Below are 26,033 nucleotides of genomic sequence, written 5' to 3'. Positions count from 1 at the left end.
GAATAACATTCCATAGACATGATATAGTTTTCAAAATATTTTGGCTCAATATTTAGACTAGGTTCTCTATACTCAACTAAAAGTCACAACCATTTTCAAAATGCATGCACTTAAATAACGCGCAAATAATTATATGGTAGAATTTAATTTAATAGTCTCCTTAAAATAATATTCAAATATTTATAGGTATAGTATATTATTATTAACCTAACCATGGTACATTATTTGAATTGTATCAGATTTATTTATCCTACAAATATTAGGCATCATATTAGCGTTTACATTATATTTTTTTCGGAAGGAATTTAAGAGGTTCTTTATATCGATGAACGGATAGATTTGATGCCCTCCCCTCAAACTGATTCCCGAATAATTAATACAATATTAATATATGCATGTATTATGTAGGTATAGATAATTTCTCTTTCTTTATGTATTTATTGATAATATGTATATCGTTGTTACGTGAGTTATTTCAAAATTATTTATTTTGTTTTATAACTTTTACTGATAAAATCATTTATTTAATCCAACTCCTAATTTAATTATAGGGATATTTACCTATAACTTAAAAGTTATAAAACCATTTAATATATAAAATATTAATATCGTCAATATAAGTCATTAATTTCATGTACAATATACATAATATGTGAGTATAATTACGTCATACAGTTACAGCTATACAATATAGGTGTGTACGTATACTGCGCATGTGGCATGTATAAATATATTGTAGTGTAGAATTGTACTATAATATTTTAATGAATATAATGTTTATTCGTTACCTACTTTGGCTATTTTAATTACAAGTCCAAAGATTATTATCATTTAAATGTATTGAAGACGGCAACGCTGCAAACATCACTTGAAATTTTCCAGTCACACAAATGTCCGTATGAAAAATTCTACCTGTTGCGATAATCTATTGACATATTGTTGCTATTCAAAACTCCCCGCGTATGTATAATATTTATATTATATATAACGTCAATTGTATACCAATAATACGAATAAAACGTATACATTTATTCTTTGTTCGACAAACAATTGTACAAGGTTTTGTTGCAACGCGAAATTCCGATCCACGTCGAATATACCAATTCAAATTTATATGACCCTGTATGATCCTATAGGTACATATAAATATGCGCGTAATCGTAAAATATAACGAAAAACACGCACACACATAAACAGAATATCATCATCATAACCACATATCACTAAGATGTAATTATTTGCAGCTTAAGTAAATAATAGTATAATATGAATAGCGAATACTGATGGTGGCGGATGCGTTGTTTGTAAATTTTAGGTGTAGACTAGGCCATATATTTGAGTGAATATCAATTGCGTGTCCACGCTCTTCTTAAACTTAAAAATAGCAGTAGAAAAATCAAACCACCGCAATAATCATCACCCCGGCCGTACCCAGTTACTTGCCACCTCTGCCGTTGTATCGTTATAACTTGTAGGTATCGAGTGTATTTCGTAATATTAGACTCCCCCTTTTTTTCTATGGATATATTTTTACACCTAATACGTTAATTATATTACTATAATTAATTTATATTTTTATTAATAATACGGTAGATTGTACGCAACTAATTTTTTACAATATTATCGCATATACCTATCATATTTTATTGTTTATTATTATTGTAATATTATATTGTATTATATAGTTATTAACTTATATAACTTAATATCTAATTAATAACACCTAAATAGATTCAGCTTTTTTAGTTTTTCTTATTAATTCAAAAAGCAGATACTTTAAATTGTTTACTATCGACCAGATTTTCTAATAGAAATCATTCTCAAAGTTGTTTGTTGAAACATTTTTACTGCTCCAAAAGGCGATGATAGACGTAACTATAAAAAATAAAACGAATATCATCATTATAACATAAATGCATTCATAACTCCGCTTAGAATCTTAAAACAATAAAAATTTACTGTTTTTAGTTTTGTCCTACTGGTTTAAGTATATTATGTAGGCAGTCCTGTTCTTATTCCGGTTTGAACATTAGCTACATTGGCGTACACATATAACTTTATAATTATTACTATATTAGCAATATAACAATATAATTTTAATGTCATCAGTTCAGTACTAAAAATAGTTAAATATTCAAAATTAGGAAAAAAACAAGAATTTTTACGCAAAATCAGTTTTTGACAGAATTGATTTTATTTTCTTGTTAATATTATATAAATATGAAATTATTACTAAATTTTTAAATTAGTAAACAATTAATAGACATGATATAATTTTTAAAATATTTTGGCAATTTTTATGGTATTTAAATAGATACTTAAAATCGTTTACTTACCTATTTTAATTTTGTTCGTATCATTTATGATAATAATTTTGTTTTTAAGCAAAAAAACTTTACAATTTAATGCGAGTCTACATTCATTTTTCTTACAGCTACTAAGAAATATAAAAATACATATTCATATTTTTTTTAAAAGCGTTTTAAGGTCCAAAATCTAAGGTTGAAATCTCAAAATTATGAACCCAAATAGGTTTTATTACTAGAAAATAGAACATTAATTTAGCATTAAGCCACATAATTGTTTTGTGAGGGATTGAAGTTCAAATGTTGACAATATTAGATTAGATATTCATATATAAGTATAATAAGTAATATTAGTTAATAAATAATAAGTAACAATTTATTCTCTAATGGTTCTTGACTTCTTGTTATATTATTCAAAAAATATTAATTGTATTAACTATTAACTTTAAACATTCCTCTATTACTTAAATACCTAATCAATTTCTCAAAATATTTAGACCATTTTTAAGTGTTAATTTATAATATACCTATCTCTTAGGTTTATATTTATTGTATTATTTTTACATTATTAGTAGGGAAGTGAAACTTCTTGTCATTATTACCTATTTATACATTATTATTTACTATACACAATGAATTAAAAAAAATATTTTGATTCATTTAAGCTAATTATAAGTACCAGGAACCTATTTACACCATTCAACGTTATTGATATACCTATAAGTTAATGATAGTTAGTAATATTATAATAATTTACAATTATTGTTACATAATATAATATGCGATTTGATTTTGGCAAAACTTAGTTAAACAGTCTTATTATTTTACTGATAGAAAAATAAATTACTAATATATAGAAATATTTTAGAAAATATCTTTAGAAAAAGGTTGAGAGACGTCTCAGAATTTTTTTCTTTGTATACCAATAATTAATCATTGAATTTAAATTTAACACATTCATTACAGTGAGATTACTAACAAGGCAACAACAAAACGATTTTGCTGGTTTTTTTCTTTAGTTTGTCATAAAATCATGGTTATATAGATACTATAGACGGTATATTATATGGTAACTGTATAGCCGTGGGTAAAATGTATGCAATATTTTTACATTATAAAGTGTACAAATGACCATTTATTATAATTTTAAGCTGATAACACTATGGGCTCTTTATACATACGCGGGTTCCGTGGACGTTAACTCCCTTCTTAAGCCTTTCCTAGGTCATCCTTAATCCAGACCTGTAGACAATAGTATTTTTTGTATATTATAATATATTATGTCATATAACGTTTGAATGGTGGAGATCACACGTCATTACAATTTAAAAGTCACCACTTTTAATTTTTAATTTCATCAAGTAAAGTATTGAATGCCCTTCGTTTCTGAATATCGAGTATTCAATTATATTTTAAGACCCTCAGCATTTTAATAACCAGTCATAAAATAAAACAATAATATTGATGAATAATTATTTCATATCTGTGATTTAAGTGATATATATATGTGTGAGTTAATCCATCGATGTACAACGTCCCGAGATTGTTTGCATAGTATATTGACCGTTTTGTTATTACATAAAATAATTACTTTTTTTATTACATTATTCAATTACGGTAAGGTTGAAAAAACATGAATAGCGTCTGAGCAATATACAGCGGCGGTGATATACCTCTTTGCTCACAGATTTCTTCGACCTTGAGCGAAAAACCTATCTCGCATTCATTTCATTGAATACATTACGTTTAATAAATAATAAATACATTAAATGGCTGAGCCGTTTAGTGTGTAAATATAGGCGAAAATAACAAGAGATACAGAACTATGTAAAAAAATTCAAAAATATAATGTACATTTTTTTAAGTGGGCATCATGTACCTATTAAATTTTTCTTAACAATTCATACAATAATATCGTGATAATTATCTGCAGTTGTACAACATCATACACGTCGGGGGTATATTACACAGAGTTAAACGGAGGTAAATAAAAAATTCAAATTGATTTAATCATTTAGCTGAATTCAGTGCGTTGTTATACTTATTAATATTATTAATATATTATAATGTACTTAATCGTGTAGTCCACCAGTCGTTGGGGAGTGTGTAATGATACATTACAATTGATAATAATTTTGCACATTTTTCTTTATATATATATATATAGATAGATAAAAGTAACACAGCAACGGGAAATATCATTATTATATCTCGGGTGTGAGTTTCATCTATTGCGCACAGTTATTAATTAATATTGGTATTGCGCTTTTATAATATATATTGACATCGTGTGTATAATATGTATAACAACGTAATATAAATATATATTTTATTATCGTTGTTTACTTTTCAGTATACATAAATAATAATATGTATAATATATAGCATAGAGAAGTTTTTGATTTATCCTGGAAAAATGAATACTTATCATGTACCTACATTATGATATTGTAGTTGTTGTACAGTACTAAAATAGATAATAGTATGAAAAATGCCAATCATTGACGAATTTATTGCTACATTTTGTAATACATAATGATTTTATTCGTACAATAGGTTAATTAGGTACTTTTTTGTTTTTAAAGCAAGTATAAACACACATTATACAAACGATTTAACTAGATAATTAATTCAAATGTTTAAATGTTTAATTTTTTTCTTTTTAGTACCAACACAATAATCATCATATTATATTATGTGATTTTATCATCGGTTAAAATTATTTAACATTTACACATTTACAATCTATATGGAAAATCAATAATTACTATTATAATGATGCAATTTAATGAACATTTTTCGTTTTCACAGATCACTGATAGGTCACACATCAAATAATTGGTAAGCTGTCAGCTGGCAAATAGTGTATAATAGCGGTCACTGAAGGTCTATATCTACGCTGAAATTGTTTTAAAGTTTTAGAGGATTATAATATAAGTTAGGTACTTACAGCAGTAGATGGAAGTTGTATACACTAATATACCTATTAATAAGTTACTTTTTTAAATTCCTAGCTTAGGTAAGTTCAGATTTATTCAAGTTCATATTATTACTAACTAATTAGATCTACTTTGTTATTATTTATTACCAACTGATTATGGCTTCACTATATTAATAATGATTAGTGATTACTAATGCAATATTGAACCTACGACTATTGTTAACTTAAGTAATTTTTGTATCATAGATGACCCGAAGAGATATAGTTGGTATTTTAAAAGGGAATCAATTTTCTTTAATGCGTTTAAATCGTTACTGTAAATCAATATTAACTATATTTTGTTTTATATCTGTATTTTTAAGTTATTCGTGAAGTATGACTCATTAAGTGTCTACAATAAGTGATAGTTTTATGAAACATAATATGAAGTAAATAAAAAACAATTTTTCATTATTCTATATTTACTACAATAAAAACAAGGGACAATATTAGTGTATTAAAGTGTTTCAAAATTAAAATATAATTAATATATAATATTAATATAATATAATTAATAAAATATAACGAACTATTAATTAAAATTATAGGACTTTTAAATTGTTATAGCTTAAAACTCATTATATTTTGGTTCAAGAGATCTAAAAAAAAGATCCATTAAATGTATAACGGAGTCACGGAGTTGAACATGTAAGACGTCGGTACCCAATCAAAGTTTGCAATGCGATTGCGCTCCGGGAGGTGCTTACACAACACGTGTAATTAAATTTCAAACAAGTTATATAGACACTTTATTGAAAACAATCAGTTAAAAACACGGATTTCTATTGAGAGTTAAGTTTAAGGACAAAATAAACAGTGACGTCGAATTTCACAATATATAACGACTATAATAATGATATACAACTAAAATATGTTTTTATTATCACATAGATAGGTATAATGTCCATAAATGAATAATAATAATAATATAAGCTTGGCCCTCACACGTGAGTGCGTTTTTGTGTACACATCGTTATCCCATACCGTGTAATATAATTATATTGCCGAAGTGGAAAACCAAATAATTTTTGTATTGTGAGCAACAGTCATTTTTACATTTTGCCGATTGTTTGTTTTTTCATTACCATTTGTTTCGAACGCAAAACAATTCAATTGTCAATGTCACAACTCACTCGGCACCATGCCCCGCGTTGTTGTGACGTCTCGGTGGACGTCTTAATTTTTTTTAAACAAAATTGGAGCAAATAAACACGACGACGATGAATGATTTCGCGTTAATTATTAATATTTAAATATAGTATATAAATATCGTAGACAATAGTCAATTTTGATTCTAACCGTGAACGATTTAAGTTTTATGTTATGTTGATAAAGTGGTATATAAGAGAAATAATAATATAACGTATAAAATGTGTTTATGTTTTATACTTAAATTAATTCATAAGATTTAGTTTTTAGTAGCACTTTGTTTTTATTATATTTAAAGGGTTTCCGCCCGTTAAATTCATTAGTATATATAAATAAATATGCGTGCTTATATTACGCATATGTGATGTGGTTTCGATATTATATTTATCAACTTTTTAGTTAATAATATCGAAATGCACTGCATACGATAGCCGTTATATATAATATCAGCAAGAAGCCAAGAACTCGTATCATAATATTATGTATATAAGTGGCATAACGTAATATTATATTATATTATTACCTCCTGTTTTTTTTATATTTTTAGGTTCAGTAATGACTGTTGTAGTGAGTATACCTTTACACATAGACTCGAGTCACTATATGTTATATTATTAATGATTATTACTAAACGATAATGCGGTTACGATGCGGGGGACGCGGTAGAGGGGTTGGTCCAGGGAAAGTTCTGGTTCGCGCAATAAAACGCGTTTGTATATTATATATATATATATATATATATATGTATATGTATATATTTACAGTATTTACGATAAGCGCAACGCATATACACGTTTCTGGTGAAAGAAAGTACTCTACGGAGCAAGCCATACTCACACACACACACACACACACACACACACACACACACACACGATCAATATAATATATTATACGCGTATATAGGATGGGGAACAAGTCGAATTTTACTTTTTTTTTTTACCATACTCGTGTAGATATTATATTATTATTATACAAACGTAAAATGGAATAAATACCTAAACGCGTTCGTTTTCCCTTGGCCTTCTCGGTATGCTGTGTGTATAACATCACTATAATAATAATTATTATTATACATGCGGCCCTCCCATATAACTTGTACATAATGCCGGGTCGATTCTGATAATAATATATGTTACAAATTTTATAATTTATCATAGTCGTATAATATTACGCCTTTTTAACATTGACGTAATGCATATTATGCAGTATAATGCACTATAGTACAATTCTGTGTGTATATAATATTGAATATATGAATTATAACTTATAGCTATTAGCTAGTCAACTGTGTGTCTTGGAAGTTGTAGCACCGAAAAGATGTACTTACCGCTTATTAATAAAAACTAAAATATGTGCGATGTTCTTCTACATATTAAAATAAAGTAATTAATTGATTGCTAATAACCAATAAGCGTCAATTACTATCGCATTTTTTTAACAAATAATTTGTATGAATTGTTATTTAAGTAAAAGTAATGTTCATTATTGCAGTTTGTAGCGATTAATAGTTTGTTTAGCTGTAATAATTTGATACCCATGTGTATATAGTTACTAAAGTAGTTATAAATTATAATAGTAATAATTATAAGGTAATTATAATACCTATCGCAAAGTTATAGCAGAATGTTGAAAACGCAAGTTAGGTACTTACCTACCATATTATATATTTTTTATTTTTTTCCAAACCCTGTTTGTATCTTTATATTAGACAGTTTTTTCTCCAAAACTAATATTATTTTATAAAATACGTTACAGACTTACAGCAGTATACCCGTAACACAGTAAATATAGTTATATACTTATATATATGTATGATTTATGAATGATGATCGTATTGATGATCGCGGTTGGATGAGCATGGTAAGTAATGAACGATAGATTTCATAATAAATGATATACATGCTATTATATATTATTATAACAAGTCTTACTCGAACCGGACATATTGAGACCGTTGTGGTTGCAACGATCGATTTCTTTGATTTTTTTTTTATAATTTCTCATATAATAATAATGTAACCCAAGGTCTTTTGCACAAAGGAATAATATATATAAAAAAAATTCTTACGGTGGATGGTGCAGCGTACACACATAGCATATATAGTATATTATGATATATTATATTGGTAGTACCTACCTAATAATAATACCTGTATTATATCTGTATTAAAACGCGTATATAGATAGGCCACACGTGCATTTGGTGGGCGCCGTATTGTTATCGTTTATAATGGACTGCGCGATTGAGTAATATTATTATTACTATAGCGGCTCCGTGCTGAGAAACCACGTAACCGCTATATTGGCATAAGAATTTTTTTCCATACGTACATTAATATTATTATGTATATTATAATAATATATTATGTATATGCTTACCTAGGTATTATTATAGGTAGGTTACCGAAACCTGTGGTCGATGACTGCTGTGTGTTTATGTCGTATTTGTGCGACATAACGTTTTTTTTTTTCACTAGCGGTAAGAAAAAAAATACAGTTTACACGGAAACTTAAAACATTAGAGTCGATTACATGACGTGCTCACGTGAGTATTGCCACAACGCGTCTTTGCAAAATAAAAAAGTCCGTACTCACCGCCATCACTCGCGATTTACAGTAATCCGACCGCTTGTATACGAATTGTTTGAAAACACAATATTTTGAAAGTTTTTGTGCTTATCACCTGTTGCCTGTTGGCTACTAAAATATTGAATAGTGGTTGATAAAATTCGTATAATGCGTGTGCACATTTTGTGTGCCGACGATTAATCGTTAAAACCATAAACCGTTTGATAAGCCGTTTGATGATTAACTTTTTATTCTATCTATTATCTTTACACAATTATTTTTATTAATTTTATTGAAAGATTAGAGACATAAAAATATTTTATAATTACATAATTTAATATTACTTTAAATATCCGGGTATCAAATTTGTTACAAAAAGTATACATATATAAAAATGGGTCTTATAGTTTTATTAAATATTTATTTTAGCTCACAGTTTATTGTTAATGTGCACATAAATTTGTATCAATTTATGGATTTTTACTTTAAGCTCATTAATGACTGTTAAAATATAATTACAAATTGTACGTTTAAAATAAAAATGAAATTGGTGCTCTTTTGAGATTATATACATAAAATTTGACTTTGCATATCAATCAATACGTACACGAGTGTATTATTTGGACATTAATTATAAATTAGGATTTAATATACAATGCCTATCGATTTTAATCGAAGTATAGTTTATTTTTAACGCTAAGTGTGGGTCGTAGTGCACGGTAATCTTAGGACCTGCATACACGCGATGACCGGTAAATATACATAACATACATTATACACATAATAATAATAATACGTTCCTGTAATGTGTACTTAACCTATCAATATGCGTGAAATATATTATTATAACGACGCACTGTCATTTCCGTTACGAGTACCTATTATCTGCAGCGGGACCATGTGCAATAGGTAAAAAAATATTTTCTTCCATCGTCATAAGTACCACATAAGTACATATAGCTGCACGTACTAGGTATCTATATATTATACGTAATACGATATACACAAAAACACTGGTAGTTGGAAAAAAATCCCAGTAAAAAAATCACCACAATAGGTACTAAGGACAAATCTTTACCGTATAAAAACGAAGGAAATGATAGAATATGGGCACGTTACATTTTATCAAATATTGTACATATTATTATCCGTTAAAGTCGGTATTTTGTTTTTGTATTATTGTTAGTTTTAATAAGATCAAGAAAATATGTTAAAAATTATGTTAGTTAAACTATTGTTTTCTACTCACTTTCGTGCCCATTTAAAAAATATGATATCGTTTTGTAAGGGCATAGTTGAATTGGAATTTTTTGATCGTTTTTAGGCATGGGGTTTTAATTATCATTAAGCAAGAAGTATATCAATTGATTAATTTTTATACTGTGGATTTTTTTTTCCGCAATTTCACATACACACACGACACACCACACATCACTCCGATAATAATCGTGTTTGTGAATTGTTTCGGTAAACGTGTATTGTGACATTTTATGCCCTCGTCGATTTCTTATTAGAACATAATGCATAGCTAATATCTGCAGCAGAGATCGATGCGAAACGTCACTGTGAATATATGTTAGTCTTCTCGTATATATATAATATTATACACTATGATGTTATGTCTTATTTACGTGCGTAGCGCATTTGAAAATTTAAACGTAGTTTTTTTTTATGAAAGAAAAATTATAGACACTCACATTTGTATAACGTATACAGACGTTTAATTGCAGCGATAATGATTCATTTTGCGAGTTCAAAGTTTAGAATTCGCGTATTATAATAGTTAATATTGCTATTTATGTAGGTTAACTATAATATGCATGTTAATTATTTATTATTTTATAACAATAATTATTAGACTTATTAAATACTACGTTCTTACACGTAAATCAAATATTCATCAATTAATCAAGTTCGTTTACCTTTATAACTTTTTAAATTTGTTTAATGTTTGTGTTTAAAATTCTAATCACTGTAAAACTTCAATGCACTCACTGTATAATTGTTAAATAAAAATTTTGGAAGTGTATCATATTTCATATTAGCATTTAGCATCAAAATTGAATTATACGTATCTATTGATACGGTTTCCAGCTAATGTGGTCAGCTATTTTTCGAGTTCGGAGTTCTTGGTTCGAATAATAAATTATGATAAAACTTTATAAAGGTGGGCAAATCGATATCGCTTTGCTGTATGGTAAGATACAGTTGAGTGGATCGAGTGGGATATTGTAATAGATGTGTTCAATTTGAATTCAATGATAAATCATCGTACCTGTACGAAAAACGATTTTGAGCGGAGACAGTCTGTCAGCTTATATCACTAAGAACATTTTATGATATTATGCTAATTTTAATTGTTATTAAAGTAATCAATTTTGCTATAGTACAGTGGTAAGTTGATTTATTTTTTACAAAAACATTGCGTTGGCTATATTATCAATTCCAATAATATTTATTTGTACCAAATTATATTATTGTGATACAATTTTGAGTCGATACCACTTTATCGTACAACAGTATAAACAAGTTCATGGTTAGTATATAATAATGTAATATTTTTAAATTAATCGAAATATTCTGAAAATATCATAGTGTATAATACAATTCATATTATACGTAAGAGTCTTAAGTTCCAGCAAATAATGTTTTTGAATTATAAACAAAATAATTAATAGTTATTCGTCCAACTTCAAATGCATATAAAAGCGAAATTCATAAAAATTCGCAAAAATAATAATTTGAATAAATACACTATTAAAGGTAACAAGGGTAAAGGTGGAATTAGCTTGCTTGGTAAATCACCATTTATATGCATAACAATTTTAAATTTTTATCCACCAGTAACAGTGATAACAGGAAATTCATTATATTATATGTGTACAATTATACAAGTGCGATCTAAAAGTATATTGCGACAGTAAACATAGTAAAAAAAAAAAATAAATAAATAATAATTATACAAGACGTATTCAGTTACATAAACGCGGATATTCATAGACGTCTCGCATAATAAAAGCGTATTTAATGTGTCGAGGATTTCAGCGAACGACTCCGTATAAAAAATATTCGGTATAAAATCAGTCGGCGTTGAACAAAAATCAAATGATATCGGCAGTTGGCGAGTCGAAAATGAAAACGGAATTTGTGAGCCATAATTTTTTTCTCGATCATATCACGCGCATAAACGAATGTGATTCTGTATAAGTAGATAATTATAATAATAATAATAATAATAATATCAATAGCCAAAAGGCCCGTCGTACTAGGTGAGTTCATCGTTAACATTAAGACGCGTGCTGCAACACGCCATAGTGTATAATACTCGTATGCTGTATACATACCTATAATGGCTGCGACCACACTGATTTGCGTTTATGTGTTAAATTACACTTTCTAATTAAACATTAGTATTCCAATATTATTATATTTTTACGTACATGTAGTATCTATGTACTATACGGTGCAGAGTATTATATATTATTATGATATGTATTATTGTGTTAGGTATATTACATAAAAGCGGTCGTAGAATACGGTGAGTCATATTATAATATATAATATTGTAGGTAGATACGTCGTGTAATTACGAATGATTTCGGCACAATATTATACGTAGGTACAAGACTAATGCAAACACGCGTCGTTACACTCGTGCACATTTTTCACGGATAACAATTCGCAGGAAAAAAAGAATTTGGCTTAAGGACACGCACATAATTGGGACAATCGTATATTCACATTATTTCTTGTGTGTTGTACGTACATTTGTTGTGATCTTGGGCACCTGCCTATCGTGCATTTGTGAGCGCTGTAGAATATTTCACAGACGCGCGCGAATGTATCGTTTCTACATTAATAAATAGAGTACACTTCAGTCTTTTCGGTCATATAAACGCCATTGCCACCGGTGTCTAGCTGTACCAACTGATAACCATATAATAATAAAAATAATATACACGGCCGGCGTGGCGGGCTTATACGACAATAATAATATTATGTTTCATCTATATAGGTATATTATGGGTATTTACCTATATAGTCACCGGGTCATCGTGTCACTAGGCCGGCCACTGTCGCGACGGATTGACACTATAACATCTTGTAGTATCCACGCGTATTATTAGGTATTGAAAAATATGGCACTGATACAGCATGGATGCGTTTGTCGTTGATCAGGGACGAGGAATACATTATTAATATTATAACTATTTTTTTTTTTTTTATTGTGATTTTAGTCCACGTCGCTGTAATAATCGTAAACTATTACGGTGATACTATATTATTACACTACCTATGCGCAAGCTGTAAACAATTGTTTTTGCATCGTCTATGAATCATAAAATGCAGTTGTATGGAACAATAATAATTAATAATTATGGTTATCACGACAGTAACAATATTGTCTATGTGAGTAGGAATGATTTTCTTTTTAATCATCACGATATCAGAAATACTTTCGATAAACAATAAGCGTGTAAGGAAATTAATGTACGTAATATTTTATTGAACGATGACTATTTATACTAAACAGTAAATGAGTAATTTTTTTTCAAGAAAACTATTCGCCAAAGTTTTACCGAGAACGAAGTGTATACTGATAAAAAAACAATTTTGTTTGCTATTCAAAAATTCAGTTGTTCTTATAGTAATTTAAAAATAACAAAAATGCATATAGGCGTAGTTTTTTTAATGAGCGTCCGACGATTAAAGTTTTCATAAAATTCGTCCAAATAACGAAAATTATTTTGTGTTTAAAAATTTATCAATTTTAATAACTAGGATTTCAAAATTTAGGCATGTACAAATTTTAAAACCCACGTCATAATGGTATGTTCAAGAGGTGTATCAATGTTTTTTTTTTTGTTTAAATAATCTGTAATTTACTTTATTTTTGAGCATGACAAAATATGCGGGCAGTTTATGAAGCATTGAACGTGCGAAAACCTTGTGTATTGTCAATAATTTGAAAATCATCGACAAACTATTAAAGCCGAGATGACCTTGGGTCCGTCCGTGCGGTCTCCCGTGTCGCCACTGCTGTTGTCGTCATCGTCGTCTTATAGACGTCTTCTGCAATTATATATAATATGTATACATGCCTACTATTACAACAGTTAACGTTCCGGCCTTTAACAGCAACGCGCCGCTCTAAAACTCACGAACCCACGAGGACGCCATTTCGATTGGGGTTGCAAACGAGTCATTTTGTAAGTGGGGGGAAATTCGACTCGTTGTTTAAAAATTTAATAAATGAGGATTTGTACAAGTTTATCATTAAAAACGGGGGTGAGCATGCTCGGTAGTAAGTTCTATACAACGTAACGCTGTGATTTCAAAAACATTTGTCATAACAATTTATTTTTTGTTCTATTTTCTATAGAACCTTTCGATCCTGTCTTAGTTTTACATTTTCAGTCGAATATTATCATATGCTATTATTTAGAAAAACATGATAGATACGCGGCACAGAGTGTTAATATATTTTAGCGAGTTATGTACGGGGAAAACGGGACCTCCAACTATTTGCGACCTTCACATACCAAAAAACGGAGTCGCAGCTCATATAAATAAATACATAATACATCTACGACTCGAGCCCTTCATCGTGTATTATTAACTTCACTCGTATACATTGTTATTGCCGTCTTCGTATTACGTTGTATTCTCGTACTGCGCGGGTATACACCTATACGTATTTGGACGGCCGTGTGTGACGTAACTCTGTAGGTACTCATTCCCTATACCTAGGTATGTATATAGTCGGCCGGATGATGAATGGACGGAGCAGTGTGCCGCGGCCGACCGGTAAAAGTGACATAATAATGGCCGCGCGTTCGGTTTGCCGCCCAACGAGTTATTTATCATTATATTTTTTGAACGCGTACACGACGTATTACGCGGTGGCGGAAGAACATCACGCCACGGAACTCCCCAGACATACACACGGATATAATACACACGAGCTTTATATGCATAATATATATTATGTGTATATTGTATAGGTATCGTTATAGTATTACGCAACGGTCTATAAAAACGCGCACGGCGACCGACGCGACTCCATAAAGTCGTATAATATATTATTTTTGTGGCGGTGGCTGCGATGGGCATGGGTATGGTACGTATACATAATAATCGTATGATTTGTTTGGTAAAGACAGTCTACACGAAGGGAGGTAGAAATGGAGGAATAGCCGTGCGACAGACGGAGAGGCGTCAGCGCGCGAGAGTGACGGAATGCATGTGCGTGTGTGAGAGAGAGAAAGAGAGTTTGAGAGAGTGTGTGTGAGAGAGAGAGAGAGAGAGAGAGTGAAGCAGCGGACGTACACACTACCGTACCGACAAGACGGCGACAGTCCCGACGTACGAGCCCCCGCGATATACTTTCACTATCGTCGACGAACCGATCGCACTCGTCGGCCATAACGTCGCACTGTAACACGTCGCCGTCTTCCGTTCTTATAATAATATCACACAGTTAATATTCGTCATCGTATCGCCCGCCCGTGGAGGTACACAGCACTGTCGCTTACGCGCAAAGGAGAAACAGAAAAAAAAAAGCTAAGAGGAGATTGTAAACAGATTTTACGCGCCGTTTCGCGGTCTATTTCTGAACAACGCCGTACCCGTATAATACACATTACTTATTATAATATTATTATATACGTCCAGCGCGCATATACCGCGTCCTTTTAGTGTTTTTTGTTTTGTCAATTGATTCGCTTTTGTTTCTGTTCATCCGTTCGCGATGAATCGGCCAGCACATCCATCCATGTGTGTGGGGCGATTAGCTTAAGAACAGTCGATTTAGGTAAACCAAAATCGAATCGCACTACGTACGGCAGCGTCGCAGTTGACCGGACACTGCAGAGCACAACACGATCAATCGCTATAAAAAAAAACAAAAAAAAAACACGCAAATTCATTAACAAGCCCTAGCACGCGTACAATTAGGAGGATGGTGACACCGTCGTACACAGCCGCCGCCGATCGTCCGGTGTCGCTGACACTCATCGTCCGGGCGTCTCTGTTGATAACCGCAATCTCCACCTTCTCCCGGCCCGCCGAAGCCGTTCTTTCCGTGAACGCCACACGTGAGTACCTATACCTACTTGCATATTGCAACAGCTATTAATAAAATATTTGTTTAATTGTAGCCGTCTGGGCGTGCTATCGTTATTACTACTATCCGTTCATACTATTTGCGTCCGATTGGACTTTTTTATGTATCATATTTTATTATACTATTATTATACCTTGGTAATCAATTACGTCTACTCGGACGGGTTTAAGTCTGCAATCTGTGTACATCATAATGATTAAACGTATGTACACTCTACAGATAAATCGTACGCCGAAAAATGCATACGCGCCTGCTGTACCCGGTGGTCCGCGGAAATCTGTCGTAGAAAGTACTTTAGTATACTTAAACCTTTCTTACCTAACCTATTGTCGGGTTTGAACGGGTTTTCTCATTTTATATTATGTATCTCGTTACGTCGTCGTTTGTGCTTTGACATAACATTATTAAATAATATATCGACAAGTACTACACTATGTTTACATTCGGTGTCATAAGTCATTATGTCTAAGTACGTTTATTTGATTAGATTTAGATTTTATTCTAGCCCACGTATGGTGAATAGGTTGTATGTATATATTATATACACATAATACATATGTATAAGTAGGTACTGTATACTTATTACATAAACCGCGACTGTTCCGTGAAATGATTTATTTGTTTAATGACGAAGAGTTACAATAATAACGTGTTTTTACTTTCATGATTAAACATAATCTAATATAATAACGGTTGTGCAGTGCACCGGCCATCAGATAAGTTATTTTTTACGAGTTTTATTGACGATAACTTTAATACCACACGCACCTCTAATTACAGGCTGCGTTATATTTTGTATTCACTTCCTTTTATTCGACAAACCGGTATCATTTTACGACTCGTAGTAGGGTTTAATTCGATATATTGACAAAATAAATTCAACATTATAAACTAAGCTACCAGTAGTCGATCGTTGAGGTAGCTATCTCTCCATAGAGTTCAGTGAAGTCGGTGCGCTTAATTATTTTAATAATATCAAGGGAATGGAATTTCAATAATAATATATGCACTATATGTATCTGCCGGGTTTCATTGGAAATTGATTAATTTAATGGACTACTAAAATCTAATCATGGATCACTTAATCGTGTTTGAGAACCATTAGCTTGCTAGTGATTATTGCATTCATTCATTTATTCATTAAAAGTTTAGTGATTGTTTATGCAACCCACGGGCAATAGTATTCGATTTTAAGACGACGCCATACCCGCATGTGTTGTCTCTGTATTACTAACGTACATCATGACATATTTTCGTTCAGCAGAATACATTTGGTGACGTTAGCTTTAATATAAGATTAAATTTACCTATTATCAAATTTAAAGGTAAGAATATTATTTAGACAATGACTTATGATTTTATTGATATTATCATTTCAAAGTTGTTATATTTTACACAGCTCTAACTCACTTTAAAATAATAATATCATTAAAATCATATGCCACTGTCTAGATAATATTCTTACCTTTAAATTTGATAATAGGTAAATTTACTCTAATGTTGAAGCTAACGTCACCAAATGTATTCTGCTGAACGAAAACATGTCATGATGTACGTTAGTAAGACAGAGACAATGCATGCGGGTATGGCGTCCTCTTAATGAACCCATCGATTAGTCTACACATTAATTTTATTTTACATTTTGAGGTTTTTCTTTCAGTCCTGCGATGAAATTATTATAGTCGACAGGTTCCTGGTAATATATTGCTGAGGTTTAGTAGCGACTGTGTCATTCATCACTCATCACTATAACACCACTGCAACGAGTCGTAATGTCACATACTATATATTATATTGTACAATTGTTGTGCCTACACCTGTTTTATAGGTATCTACTATCTATCTACTGTTTGACGGACTTGTTCGAAAAGTTGTGTAAAATACAAACCGTATATGTCAATGATAATGATATTATTGCGGTATCGATATTATTAAATGCGTGACACACCAAAAATCGAATATACTTGCCAATATCATGTATTATCATTGTTAATGCTGCAGAGACGAGTGATTATCCAACAGCGGGCGACAATAATGCACGCGCATTGCTTAATTTTTATTTTTCGCGCGTGTACCACATCGATGACGTAATATACATAATATACGATAACCGTTGGCTTTCGGTCTCGCGGTCTCCTCAGCCGGTTCTCCGGCGCTGATCCGGCCGTTGCCGTCTTCCCCCGGATACAGAGACAATTTAATGCAATAATTGTCATAATCAGGGTTTGAAATCGAAATAAAAAATTTTAAAATTTAATTTAAATTAGTTTTTTTCCGATTTCAATTTAAAAATAATGTATTGATTTTATGATTTATAAACTATTGCACAATGTCGAGTAAATTATGTTCTGCTATTCTTTCTTTTTGTTTTGATTTTAGTTTTTGATTAGCTAAATTTGATTTACCATTCTATATTGTATACATTTTAACAAATATCTTTACCTAGTGATAAAGCATATTCCGTGCAATGTTGTTAAATTTTAACATTTTTTTAAATTTAAAATAGATTTGTATATTATAATAAAAATTATAACATTTATTATTTTTATATAAATTATCTATTTTAATTTCACTATAAATTTTGAATACCGTTAAAAATCATTTTAAATTTGAATGTTAATTTTGTTTTTTAAATGATTTTTAACGACTCGTCGATATTTAAAATCGATTTCAAATCTCGATCATAATTCATAGTAACACAAACATTATATCGTAGGATCGTCAACGCAACACCGATGACATCAGACGACAGCAGAGCTTGTATAAATCCATATAAATTACACGGCGTATGTGTGTGCGTTATGTGTACGAGTTTTTCTCTCTACCCGTCCGAATATCTTCACTGCTGTAACGTTTAAAATATTTAAATAATATTATTACATTTATGTACACACAAATACTTGATGTACAGATATATATATATAGGTATATAATAATAACGGCCACGATGTTATTGGCACACACATATCATATATAATACTCGGTGGTATATAATATGTACATTTATAGTGTACATTTTTTTTATAATTTATACTTGACCGAACGGGGTCAAGGGCTCAGCGAATGGAGTATAGAATTGTTTTTAACCGATCGTATTAAAATATGTCCACTGCGTATTAAACGTATCAACACGCCTATTATAATATTTCATAGTACTAATTACATAGTTATTCGTAGCTAGAACGAACCAAAAAAGTTCACATCATTATTATTATTTTGACAGCGAAGGTTATTTCTTTGGCCGAAAATCTGCCACTGACCGGAAACACACAGGAAATACGGTCACAGGCCGGACATTCGGAAAGTGAAAGCGCGCGCGATTACGATACCGCGCGGTTATTACTTAATACCCGGTGCTGCAGCAATCCGTGGTAAAATAAACCAACGACCGTATAGAACTGTTGTAGATATAAGGCGGCGACAGCGGTCGGATTGGAGATGTGTGTGACTAACTTATGCAGTTACGTATGGTATCTTTATACATAATACATACATTGAATACGTATATATACATGTACGTGCTGAAAAATACGAACTTTAATAATTATTATTACAAACACTGCTACCTATTACCTATAGGTGGTATATGTACTTACCTATACTTACGCGTGTCACTTAATTGATTGATGTTAAATAATCGATTGGATATTTATTATTGTAGGCGCTGTGTTAAAAAAAGCCTCAACCTTCTCCTCCACTATGTATTGAGCACTTTACGAGTGTTCATATAAGAAGTGTTTTTGCATGGTTTATCATTTCACATATTATAATATGTATTTTTATGCATATGTCGCTGCTTAACCAAATGCAATATAACGATTGCACTAAAAAAATTATTTTAAAATTACTATTGTTAGATAATTTAAATGAAAACAATACGCCATGTCCTGATCTAGATTTTATACTTTCGATATATCTATTATTTAATGTAGTCGTACATTTCTCATATTGGATGGTTACAGGTTACCAGTTTACCAACTGCTTTACCGCACGTCTATTAAGAATTTTTTTACTGGTAGTCATTAACTTACTGATCTAGAGGTGTAAACGTTTTAGGCTCTTGCGAAATCACGTCATATTTATTATAATATATCTCTATAGGATTATAGAACACACTACAATCATTTTACGAATAATTATAATAATTGGTTGGTTGTATAATTTAACGTGAATTTGTCCTGTCTCGTTTATCAATAATGGAATGTCAAGCACCCGCAAAGTCATAACTTCATAAGTATATGTATATCTAGCTATCTAAGTATATATCTATATTTGCATCATAGTTGATGATACATGGTAATTCACAATTCAAATTACCCATGGCAATGAAAGTTGTTTTACTGTAGTTTCGACTTTGACTTTTAGAGTTTAATGATTTGCGTCATTTTTGGATCTTATGATTATCTGCATTGATGTCATAATTATTATTCGATGTGATAATTGAACTTAACCAATTAAAATAAGAATAAGATCAAGGTTGTTGGTGGGTACACTTGTACCTTAATAATATGATTTACCTTCGGTTACTGAATTCGTCAAAAACTGTTTACGAATTCTACAATCAATCCTATATAAATATTTGAAAGGACAATAAATTTGTGCTGTACAGAGTTATAATAATTTACACTTAAACCAACTACTGGAAATGTCTAATAAGTGTATATTATAATTTAATTTAAAGCATGATTAATAGTAAGATTAAAATAACAAGTAATACACACAATTAATGGGCTATAGCTGTATTTATAAATAATTGTATAAATTAAAATTAAAAAGATTTATTATAATGCATATGTTTATTTCTGATATTTCGTTTAATAAGTAGCTTATATGTTGATGCTTTTTTTTATTATTATATTTTCTGTTATTAATGCAACTGTGAAGAGATTATATGGACTCAAACAGAGTTGTGAAAACAGTTGTAAATCACAAAGACGTTTGGCAATTATTATAGTATTAATGTATAGAGATAAAAAAAAATGTATCATACATTTTAGGTCTTAAAGTCGTATTTTGTAAAATTATTATTTATAATAACTATAGATTCCATAAGAAATAAAGCATTTATAAATAGTAGTTTTCAAAATGTTTAGAGCTACTTCAATGTTTGCAATTAACATGTTTACAATAACAATACAAACTATTTCAATACATTTTTAATTTATATTTCCCAAATTAACTTTCAATTTTGTAAATTTAAATTCAATATTTAAATTGTCTGTATACTAATTGTAAAAAAAAAAAAATATAAAAATTATGTTATATATATATATATATATATAATATACTACCAAAGTATTAATTTAAAATGTTTTGTTTCACGATATGTTTTCGATATCTATTTTTAGTTAAAGGGAAAATGTGGTAAAAAATGGTAGGATTATTGTTTTTATAGGATACTTTAATTTTTGATTCTAAAATAATGTAACGCATCTCATGTGTTATTTAATTGTTTTATAAATGTGTACATAATATTATATTTAACTACATTACGGTATTTGATGTAATAGTATTGTTAACGAGCAATGTGCATCACTTTACTATTGATAAGAACATGAAATAAAGATATTAATTAGTTTAACTAAACTCTACTACTATGGTTATCATCTTTTATTTTATCATTATTATTTATTAGAGAATAACGTGAAATATCAATTAAATTACATTCGTACTAATGTAACGAGAACAAAATGATTAAGACACAATTGATTTATAATATTGTAGATAAGCTGAAATCTATAAGTAAAAATATTTCACTCTCAGTCCATCTATAGGTATATAATTATAATTAGTTACGACTTTACGAGCGATTATAATCTGTAATATTCTAAATATATAAAACAAAAAAAATACCATATTAAATACTCAAATTATATTTCAAGTTCATATTAAATGTATACCTAATCAATAGATTTATTATATACCCAACTATATTTATATAAATTTAGTACATATTTAGTTATTCTTTGAACACGTAAAAATATTTTTAGGGTAAAGTTGGTTTACTAAAACTCAGTGGCGGATCAAGGATTTAATTTTTTTTTTTTTGGGGGTAAGGGGTATAGGCCAAAACGCAAATCTTAATATTTTTCAGTAATTAACAAATACATACAAATAGACAATAATTTTAAATGTGTATTTAAATTATGACAATGGGGGTGGGGGGGGCGAGGCCTTTCAGCCTCCCCTTAAATTCGCCACTGCTTATATACATTTACGCGAGTATAAAATATAAGATTTTATTATGTAGTATTATTTTTTTTTTTAAATATAACTACAAAAATTAATGGTTAATATTAAAAACGCACTGATAATATATATATATATATATATATATATTAATATTATTTGTATTGTTTTAGCTGAATACATTCATTCATGTCGTAAGGCGGACGTTCAATTCAATAGTTGCATAAAAGAAACGTTCAACCATCTTCGTCCTTACCTCATTAATGGTATATTATAATATCTCTTACTTAAATAACAATAATGCATCTTTTTTCACCTGTTAAGAAATAGTTAAATGCACTCAGTGGCGCATACTCAAATCGAGTGCACATTCAATGGAAAATATATAACCCCCTCACCAAATCGTTTTCAAAAACTAAAAATAAATATTAATTAGTACAATAATGTTTTTTCTAATATGCTGCTATTATTGGAAAATGTATTAATAACAGTGTCGATGTCAATTAAAGTATCATTTTTACACGAAAATACCATTAAACTTTCAATCCGAAAAATTCAGGAGTAGCAGCTGTTACCCTAGAATCCTCTAGTGTGTGCCACTGAATGCACTTAGTTGTCGCACATACATACATTATAGTATTAAAATAATATATTCCTTTATCTCGTAACACAAACATCCTGTAAATAACGGGACTTTTTCAAAAACAGACATTTATTTCTGTTCGATCGATGTTCATATTATTTAGAGGTTTTACTTGCCACTGTTGGGCGTAAATATTATATTTAAGAATTTTTTTTCTTAGGAATCGAAGAGCTTACCGTGCCTCCGATTGAACCATTGGTTATACCTAAAATGCAAATGGAAAACGGTCATGGTGCAGTCAGAGTGAGGGCGATACTCAGTAACATGACTATACACGGAGCGAGCAACTATACAGTTTTAAACGTCAGGTTAGATTTAAAGCTATGTAATTGTCATGCTATACTCTTATAATAATTTTCAATATAGTTCAACACAATTTTACGCAACAAGTGTTTTGTAAATCCTTAGTTAATGTTATCTTTTTAAAATGTTATTGTAATATATTGTGTTAGATTTAAATTTAAAATATGACTTTTTAATATCGATTTATTATGCTAATCTATTTAGTCACGTACATATAGTTCATTATCGAACAATTGAACTTTTATTATAAATATTAATTTTAGATAATTATTTATGAAATATTATTTCTTTTTCATTATTTAGTATTTACCAAAGATGATCAAACATTTATTTGATGATACGATGTTTATTGTTCATGGCAAACAATTGGTTGGGATCAGTTGTATAATAATAGTCTACACTAATTTTTCAATTTATGTAACAACCAACAAGACTTATTTAAAAAAATATATAATTATTGACAATAAAGTTGGTAATATGATAATATAAATTTTTTCAAATGTAGTATTATATTATATACTATGAGTATATGTAATCAGTTCAAATGTTAAATAAAATGAACCACATGCCTAAACCTCAAATTTAATAATTTAGTTTATATTATAAGTATATATATCGTATTCTTAAATTGACTGTATAATTAAAATCTTTTTAAATTTTAATCTTAAATAGATATTTTTGCATAACTGATAATAGATTAAACATCATCTTATACAAAAAAAATGTATGAATAAGGTCATTAACATTTATTATCTATATTGGTTTTATTATTTATGTATGATTTATTAAGCAATTTGCTATAGTAAGTATATGAATATTAATATATTTAATGGCAAATTATTTTCAGGAGTGATATGAACAAGTACCGCATAGACTTAGGACTTTTCATACCGCACATCGAAGCCACTGGAAACTATGATGTCAATGGAAACGTGTTACTGTTACCCGTTAGAAGTAGAGGAGAATTTTGGGCGTCCTTCGGTCAGATAACATTTTAATATATATTTTACAACTGGTGAATTAATTTGATGCTTATGTAAATCATTTTTGCATTTAGAAAATGTAACGGCCTTAGCAAAATTATACGGAGTTGAGGTGAATAAAGAAGGAGTAAAATTTATGAAAACTGAAAGATTGGGAATTGGTTTCAAACTGGAAAAATCCGATTTTAAAATCAAAGATGCCATCAATATGCAAAACGTTATCGGTTAGATTACAGAAATCCATGCTTTTAAAATTATTTATAACACAAAAAAATATATTAAAACTATTAATTAGTTAAATTTATTAATTAAATGCTTTTATTCAGGTGAAGCAATGAACGTATTTTTGAATGAAAATTCAGCAGAGATTATTGAAGAAATGAAACCTGCCGCTTCGCAAGCCATTGGCAAACATTTCAAAAATTTCTTGAACAACGCGTTTTTACAAATCCCACTTAAAGTGTGGTTGAAAGACTCTGAATAATTTTCTATAAATTTTCATGTTTATCATTTGTTTTGTAATTTCCTTTACTTTTCCATTACTATAGTGATAATTTTATTTTTAAGCATTATATTACGTATAATTTTATTCTCATAATATTATATGTACTTTTAAATTAGTTTATTTATTTAAGTTACCACACTTTAAACAAAATATTAACATAGAATTTCTATTCTGTAGACTATTTACCATTTTGTATATATAGGTACTTATACATAATAATATTATAATGTATTATGTCGTCGTATTTTTCGTACGGGTTATTTTTTTTTTAAATTGTAACACTTTAGAAGTAGTGTTATCGACAATGTTATATTAATTATATATTTATAATTGCCTTTTGAGTATTATTTTAGTTTTGAATTAGTTGTATCTATATTGTAAGTAAAAATGTTTGAAAATTATAACGCGCTGCCGGGTGACAGTGCAATATTGAAATGGTATGTTTAACATTGCACATAAACAATTTTAATTTACCAAAAGAAAATATAGCTCGTTAAATTTTAAGGATAAAACTTTTCTTTAAAATTATTGTTAACGACTCATTATATAAATGTAATGTTTTTTTTTTTAGTAATGCAAGTTTGTTAAACAAAATGCGGTTAAAAAGCTGAAAGAGAAACGTTATAAATTAAAACTATTAACATATATTACTGTATAGTTTTTAGTTATATTTAATGTGTAGATTCTAATAGAATGAATGAAAATAATTTTGTTTATTTTATTTTATATTTATATATTTAATCAAATTATCAATATTAAAATATTAATGCTGTTATAAACAACAAGAATGACCTACTTAAACAGTTTAATTTCAAAATCTCTATTATATTAGAATACTATAATATAGAATATTTATGAATGTACTTGTTTCAATTTAAAGAAATTTAATATTTTTTTAAAAAGTATTGTAACATGATGTTTTTACATGATTAAAATACATTTTTTTTTTAAATAACGGGGTGATTTTGTAAAATAATTAAAAATTGCGCATGAATTTCACTGACATTATCAATAATATATCGACCTTGGCTAGTGATCACAAGATTTGCTTAAATGATAAATGTGATTAAAAAAAATGAGAAAGAAGAACAAGGTCAGATACACACATAATCTAATCTTGGTCAGGTTATTTACGTGTTGGAAATTTAGTGGTAAGTTATTAAAATTGGCCAATTAGTAAAAATAAAGAGAGTCGTTTTATAATTAGATTAAGTAGTGCAATTAAAAGATATCTAACGAAATACGTATTTAAAAAAATATTAATTCAACCATTACAAA

General features: G+C 29.2%; 1 protein-coding gene across 1 annotated transcript; it reads left to right on the top strand.

Moving 5' to 3' along the window:
• Nucleotides 1-15,378: 15,378 nt before the first annotated feature.
• LOC113552052 (circadian clock-controlled protein-like) lies at nt 15,379-25,462 on the top strand. The gene is made up of 6 exons (XM_026954719.1): nt 15,379-16,103; nt 22,495-22,587; nt 23,125-23,272; nt 24,115-24,248; nt 24,325-24,474; nt 24,577-25,462. Exons 1-6 carry the CDS (start codon nt 15,968-15,970, stop codon nt 24,732-24,734), a joined length of 819 nt encoding a protein of 272 aa, XP_026810520.1. The 5' UTR covers nt 15,379-15,967; the 3' UTR covers nt 24,735-25,462.
• Nucleotides 25,463-26,033: the final 571 nt, after the last annotated feature.

The sequence above is a fragment of the Rhopalosiphum maidis genome, chromosome 2 (genome assembly GCF_003676215.2).
Source record: "Rhopalosiphum maidis isolate BTI-1 chromosome 2, ASM367621v3, whole genome shotgun sequence".
NCBI lineage: Eukaryota > Metazoa > Arthropoda > Insecta > Hemiptera > Aphididae > Rhopalosiphum > Rhopalosiphum maidis.
The sequence above is the reverse complement of the archived record's forward strand: the minus strand, read 5'-3'. Positions and strand labels throughout refer to the sequence as shown.